This window comes from Gymnoscopelus microlampas, assembly GCF_963454915.1.
Source record: "Gymnoscopelus microlampas genome assembly, chromosome: 7".
In the NCBI taxonomy this organism is placed as follows: domain Eukaryota; kingdom Metazoa; phylum Chordata; class Actinopteri; order Myctophiformes; family Myctophidae; genus Gymnoscopelus; species Gymnoscopelus microlampas.
In genome coordinates this window covers 45,160,511-45,168,205 of record NC_139944.1, presented here as the reverse complement: position 1 = coordinate 45,168,205, position 7,695 = coordinate 45,160,511, and the positions used below count along the sequence as shown (strand labels likewise).

The following is a 7,695-nucleotide window of genomic DNA, read 5'->3' as shown; positions in this document are numbered from 1 at the left end:
TCAAAACTTTGTCGCAAGAACAAAGTCTGACTTTTCAATATCGGTGCTCCTGTTCTTGAAATTCAATTTGTTGAAGTCTTCTGTAATTTCTACCATTGTCTTTCCTTTGGTCTCTGGGATAAAATATAGCAAGAATCCTGAACTGAAGATGCAGTAAACCACAAAAATCAAGAAGCAGTATTGTCCAAGTCCATCCTATAGAAGGGCACATGGAAAATCAACTATTAAAATACATATTAATAGGGACACAGCTATTATAAACGATAACCACAATCCTTTTGGATCTATTACACTAAACGGTTTTATAATCTGACAGAACCATTATCTCACCACTATGTAAGGGAAGACCATTCCGATGAAGAACAGGCCTATCCAGTTGATGGTCCCACTGACTACATAAGCAGAGGGGCGCCAGGCCTGCAGGAATAAGTCAGCAGGGAGGGCCATGGACACTCCGGCTGACAGGAGATGAAACAAAGCATTACAATAGTTGGCTTCAGAAAACACTATCAGTGCTGAAGTGACTGGTAACGTAGCATGGATTACAAACGAAAGAAACAGAACTCACAGGGTCCAAGTCCATAAATACAGATGACAGAGAATATTAGGCCAATATTCACATAAGGGACCCAGAAATACAGGTCCTGTTGGAAAAAAAAATATGTATATAATTATGCATTTTCTTGGGATAATATAAAAACATACAAAAACAGAGTCTGATAGTGGCGTGGCTTCCCTGTAAAATTGAAAAGGCTCCCAAACAGACTTGAATCCAGCTATACATATCTTCCGTCTTACTGCACTGGCAGAATTGCTTTCCTTCATCACATTGGGCTACACACGTGTATCCTCAACAAATTACCTACATCACCAATGAGGCCTATACTGCAGTGGTGGAAAAAGTACTACATTTTTTTACTGAAGTAAAAGTATCGATACTGCAATGTAGAAATACTCAATGCAGAAGTGAAAGTTCGGTATTCAAAATGTACTTGAAAAGAAGTACAAAAGTATTGGCATACTTAAAGTACCAAAAGTAAAAGTAATCAATCTTTTGAAAATAGCAGATCTACAAGCGCACAACTTGCAGCTTGTAGATCTGCTATTTGCCAGACCCAGGGGGTCGGCCTACAGGAGGCTTTGTCGGTCGGTCTGTCCCTCTTTTCCTCGGTCTGTCCCTCTATTCCTCTGCACACACGTCATGCGAAGTCCGGCCATTCAGATTTCAACCACTAGGGGTCTGGCAGAACCAGGTCTCCTGGTTTCCTTGTTTCAAATAGCCTAAGTATATACAGGGCTGAAGTGGTAAATGTATGTTTTGTAATAGGCCTAATAATCACAATCAACAAAGTAACTAGTAACTAAAGTTTTCAAATAATTGTATTGGTAACAAGTACAATATTTGCCTCTGAGATGTAGTGGAGTAGGAGTACACGTATTGAACATTGGAAATAATATATAAAGTACCTCAAAATTGTACTTGAGTAAATGGACTTACTTTCCACCACTGCTATACTGCATGTATGCATGTAGCAGGGGGAGCTGAGCTATAAATAGTCTACTTTTGTGGGGGACAGAGATACAGAGACAGATACAGAGATAGAGACAGACAGAGGACGGCGGGGCCCCTTAGGCGCCAAGCCGCAGAAAGTGGAGTATAGTTGGGAGTTTAATTACCTTAATAGACAGCATGATAGTGAGTACAGACATAGTTACACCCATCAACAGATAACCATATCCCATTAGAATCTTTCTTCCAGCACGATCTATCAACAGAGACTGATGAAAAACAGATGCATTAAAGTTAAGGGAGTCAAACAAAGCAGACTGATTATGACCTTGCAGTGTGACATTCATCATGACTCCAGTCCAATGAATCAGTAACAGTGATGGGATACTTACACAGAGAGTTATAGTAACGAGTTCTGTTCCTCCAATGCCGATGGACAGGTAATGCATCTTGTCCTCTTCCATTCCGGATTCGCGGAAGATGTCAAAGGCATAGAAGTAAAGCTGGACGACAGGACAGAAAATGAATTAAAAATTTGAATATTTTCTTTCTGAATGCATTATTGTGTGTGGCGTAGCCGTCACATGGTTGCTATAATGATGTCTATCTGTTTCGTTCTTTACATCACAAAGATCACAAAAAATATAAGCATCACGATATATCACGATATATTTTATCGTGATATTCTGGAGAATTCTTGAATCTTTTAGAGCAGGGGTCTTCAACAGGGGGTCCGGTCCGGTGACCCCTAGAGGGTCCTCAGAGTTACTACAGGGGGGCCGCCAAATCTTTGTGTGATTGGATATTTTAACCACTTGAACTCCATCATCCCTATTCTGAAGAGAACTTAAGCCAAACATAGCAGATCTACAAGCTCACAACGCCTCGCGCTGCGAGGCGTTGTGAGCTTGTAGATCGGCTATTTTTGGCAAAGAGGTTTGGTGTTGGTCTATGAAAATACAATTGTATACAGTATGTATGTAGTGGAGGTCCTTGCTTAATCTCTCTTTCAGCTAGGGGGTCCTTGGGCTAAACAAAAGCTTTGAAGACCCCTGTTGTAGAGGAAATGTGAAATGAACTCACTGCATTAATGCCACAGAATTGTACACCAGCACAGGGGATGGCCAGGGCCAGCATTTGCCATCTCACAGACTGGGAACAGAGTACATCCTTAACGGTCTTTGCCTTCTCCCCCTGTGAACTTTCTTTCTCTTTATTCATGTCCTCAAGCTCCAACTTCAGGTCGTCCTCCTGCCACAGCCACTGTAAAGCTACCAAAACAACACACAGTCATGCATAGAAACAGAACTCAGTCTGAAGCCTAATTCATACTATATGAAAATAACAAATCTGCAAGCAAACAAACAAAAATGTGTTATTTGTGATGGGCGATGCCATCATACAGCTATAGATTATAATGCATTACAAGTGTAGCACTGGCCCTTTAAGGAAAGTGCATAAAGAGGGGTGGCCAGGTTTGTGGCCTCCTGTCTAGCCAGAAGCCTGGTTTGAGTGTTTGTGAGAGAGACCTGGAGGCATGAGGGGTACAGACTAATTCTCGGTAAGACAATCTGAAACAAATGACAAGGTTTTTATAACTCATTGTAACAGTAGTATATGTATAAGAGTTTAGATAGGCTGACAATATTAGGCCTGTTGTTAATTATACTAATATATATCTGTACTTCCAGAAGCCTCCAGGTCCTTTGAGTAGCAGTACTCTGTGGCTGTGCAGGCCTTTATCAATTGGAGCCATGAGCATACATTGACTATTTGGGTATGTTTCTTATTTTTCTGTATTTTGTCATCTTGCTATAGGAGCCTAATGAATTGATGAATTGTTGGAGGCTTGGTCTAATGTTTTATTATTTGATTTTTGTAGGAGCTGAACTGTACATCACTGTTTTTCCCACCGTGCCATATATATATATATATATATATATATATATATATATATATATATATATATATATATATATATATATATATATATATATATATATATATATATATATATATATATATATATATATATGGCACGGTGGGAAAAACAGTGATGTACAGTTCAGCTCCTACAAAAATCAAATAATAAAACATATATATATTATATATTAAAAAAAAATACTATTTAGACTGAGTGCAATAGGGTTGACTGAGGACAGAGCTATACTGGGCCATTAGCTAGCATTGCATGACTTTGGTTTTGCTTATTTGTAGTTTGTTTGATTTGCTTATTTGCTTTTTTGCTTTTGGTTACTTATTTACTTTATTTTCGTTTGGTTTTGGATTTGATTTGTTTAATTTCTGTATATTTACTTTAGAGGCCCCGAAGCCCTTACCCTTATTGCCCCCTTTGGCTCTTGAGTTCAGTCCCTTTTTGCAGAACTCTAACACTAACCGCTTTCTTCCGTTCTGTATTTTAACCTGACAACTGTTGAATAAACTTGATACATCAGCCTCTGGTTCTGTTAATTCTGAACCCGTACCTTCCTGGGGAACCTTACCTTGTTCAGTCCTATATATCTATACATATACAGTATATGGTTAATGTGTTTAAAGGATCCCTCACTCCTATATGTGTGGGTGGCGTAGTCATTGCTTTTCCTAGCCCTGCTACACAAGTATGTTTATAATGCATTATCGATATGGCATGTATAGCAAGTGTTTTAACTGCTCCTGCAGAGCACTAAACTTAAGTTAGACTGAATTACAGAGGCATCAATATCACCAAGCTAAAGCAAAATCCAGTATTTATGCCAATGTCCATGAAATGTAATGCAACTCTTGCAACAAGTCTGTCCACCTTTTTTGCTTCCTTCAATGTCGTCTTTGTCAATGTAGAGGTATCGTGGTGTCTCAGGGAAGAAAAGCAACGCCGCAAATTGTATCATGGCAGGAATACCACTAACAGCTAACAGATACGGCCACAGTTCTTCAGTGCCCATCAGTTCCCTGAAGATTGTGACATTAAAACGTGTTTAAAAGATGAACATATCTTATGTAAACATAACCTTTCTCATAGAGTGAGAAAGAGAGGAGGAACATTTTATGACTTATTATTGAAAATGTTTAAATATACATGAACTAGCTTTACACAGAAGGTTATGATTCAGAATGGAGAAAAGACACAGACTAGGCATGTGGTGTTACTCATTTGCAACTCATTTGCACATGAGAATGTGTGAGTTTGATTTTAAGCAGCAGCTAATATTCTAAATCATCAGAGGGATTTTTATATCCCTATAGGCTATATATTTGCCCTTTTATTAAATTAAAATTCAGGGTCTTATTTTCGTGAAGTTTGCACATCATGCATCATTGTAGATATTTTGGATGTGGGGACACCTCTAGACACAGCCTCAGACCAATTTTAACACTCATCATAATAAAAAACAAGTCTAATGAATAATCAGCCATAGCAGTATGTTTACTAGGATTTCTATTTCACCCAATAGCTTATGTACTGTAAAGTTGAGCCACATACCATTATATAAAAACACTATGCCACTAACAAAACTATGTATGCGCATAAATGCGATAAGTAACGGGTAATTAAGAAGTAGCTCTGCAATACAACAGAACATTTTAATGGAATTTAATGGAATCCTTCACTTTCACTTAAAAAAGTGCTTAGGTAATTGGTGCTTTAGGTAACTGTTGTATCGTGTCCAAAATCTCTACAGTGAAGCCAGATTTTTCATTTGAGTTTGAGTTAATTTAGCGTTGTGATTTTGCAGTTGTGATATTATTGAGCTAATACTGCACAATCTGAGCAACTGATTCTTACTTGAGTCCAAGTATTTGACCCATCAGCTTCCCCGCGGCAATGAAAATGGATGACGTAAGTGTCATGAAACCTCTCAGTTTCTTTGGGGAACACTCTCCTATGTACATTAAATGTACACTCAGCCCAAGGCCTGTGGAGGAGCACAAACTTTAACAATCAAATCATAGCATCATTTCTCACACTTCACAATGTGTTGTAAATACAGTAAGTATGCATCCGCACACACACACACACACACACACACACACACACATCCATACGCACGCATGCACACACATCCACACACATCCACCACAATATATAAATAAAAAGTACCAGCATTATATCCATAGAGAAATCTGCCCAGCAGTATCATCTCAAAAGATTTGGCCATGCGACTCGTGAGCATAACCAGAGCACCCACGAAAGTCACCACATTGTTGATCAAAAGAGCCTTTTTCCTACAGAACACACAAAACGTATTATGATGAAATTTATTATATACACAGTGTGTGTGTGTATGCGTGTTTCTGTTTCTGTCTCACCGGCCATGTTTGACAGGAAGGCTACCACTGTGAATAGACCCAATCCATGCCCCCAGACTGAAGATGGACATCGTGAAGGACCAGATGAGCATGTCGGTGGAGTCTTCTACTGGAACCCCATATCGCTCTAACCATGTCTGGTTTACAAAGCTCTGGATATGCTACAAGCAGAGAGGAGAAGGAATGTGTTAATGGGACAGTAACGTCTCTCTAGGTCGTCCTCAGACGAGCCCTCCATCGTCTCTTCCAGTCATCCCGGTTCTCCATACATCTGGCCAGCTAATTCTTCTTGAGCACATCATCCACGTTTGTTAGTGTGGGACGTCCTCGTGACTGGTGCCCGTGTGTTGGTTGCCCACAGCACCACTTTTCTGGCTGGCAGCTCTTGATGTCTTTGGCAGTGTCCAGAATGTGTTAAGGCAATTAAACACGATTCAACACTGCACAAGAAACAGTCCTATGTCACATCGCATGTCATGATGGCATGTAAATGCCATTGGCCTGCGTAATTGCGTATGTGAGCAAGCTCCTCATCCTCATTGTTAATGTTTGCTGTTTGCTTCTCATTTATTTTGTTGCTTGTAAAGTTGGCTTTGTCATTAGTTATGATCGACATCTATTTTTACTTGCATACTGTTTCATAACTATAAGCCATACAGGCTAATATACGACACTGTGATTTAAAATAACTGAGTTGCAGCTAACTTGCAGGAATTCCTGGGAGTAGAACAAGATATGTGTAGCCCCTAGGGGGTAGTAGAGTACAAGGTGACATCCTGAGTGAGACGCATATTTAAGTGTGTTCTAAACGGGCAGGTAACAGGTAGTAATCTGTGGGGCCAACAGCCCACCACTGAAAGTTACTGTGCATTTAACAAAATACATGCCTCCTTTAAACAATACACAGTTTAATGCATTAATGCACAAATCAGTGGGATGAACAATTAAGATGAATTGTCTCATATTACTGTACCTCTGCTGGAGAAGTCATAATGGAAACTTGGATCCCATATTGAAATGATCCCCCGATCCCCAGCACCAGGGCCAACATGTAAAGCCTCCAGTACTGCACCTGGAATTGAATGGAAAGGTTATGTAGCTAATACTCAATCTACATACAAATTAGCCAATAGCCATTATATGTTAAGAGTCTGGTACGGCGTTCAGGTTACTGACTCTTGTATTCCTCTCTCCTTTTGTCCTAAATGTATAATTCATCGTACATCCATGTCGCTTGGCGAAAATGACATATTTTCAACTGGAAAAAGTGTCTTTTATAGGTGAGCAACATGGTCCTATCATAAAGTATAAATTACTACAGCCTTAAGAGCTACCATTCATGTTCTGAGGTAAGCATGCACAGCTTAGGGTGGCCCACTGCACAAAACAGCTTAAATAGGTACACTGGAAGAAATTAAGAATTAATGGCACCAACTGAACACGATATTCCAAAAATAATTGTTGTTATTGTATACTGTATATTATAATATGATGGCCAACACAATTTCCATTAGTTGTAAACTAAAGGCAAAATATAACGAGAAAGAGCAAAAGTATACCACAAGTGCTACTTTTATTTGAAAATGTCAAGTTCATAAGTTATAGTTCTCCGAATATGTTCAACTTACCAGCTCTTTTAGTGCACTGTTCATTTTGGTACTGTCTCCTTGGAAACTGGCTGGAATTGGAGCACCAGAGAGCATCTGTCGTTCTGGGGGATGATGATGGGCACAACACACATGGGTCAGCATATATCCACACATCTACTGTACCCTGTCACTCATCAACAGATCTTGACTGATCACTTAGACAATTATTGTGAGATAACCGGGGCTTGGCCATGTGAGTGCGTAGGTATGAAACCGCATGGGCAC

General features: G+C 39.5%; 1 protein-coding gene across 1 annotated transcript; it reads right to left on the bottom strand.

Annotated features, from left to right (window-relative positions):
* On the bottom strand, positions 1-7,050 carry LOC311048574 (solute carrier family 2, facilitated glucose transporter member 11-like; the record flags this gene model as incomplete). Its single annotated transcript, XM_084061837.1, has 12 exons — positions 1-195; positions 331-458; positions 569-644; positions 1,678-1,779; positions 1,903-2,013; positions 2,594-2,781; positions 4,314-4,462; positions 5,298-5,427; positions 5,613-5,737; positions 5,822-5,982; positions 6,795-6,893; positions 7,045-7,050. 12 exons carry the CDS (start codon positions 7,048-7,050, stop codon positions 1-3), a joined length of 1,470 nt encoding a protein of 489 aa, XP_083917963.1.
* Between the last annotated feature and the right edge of the window lie 645 nt (positions 7,051-7,695).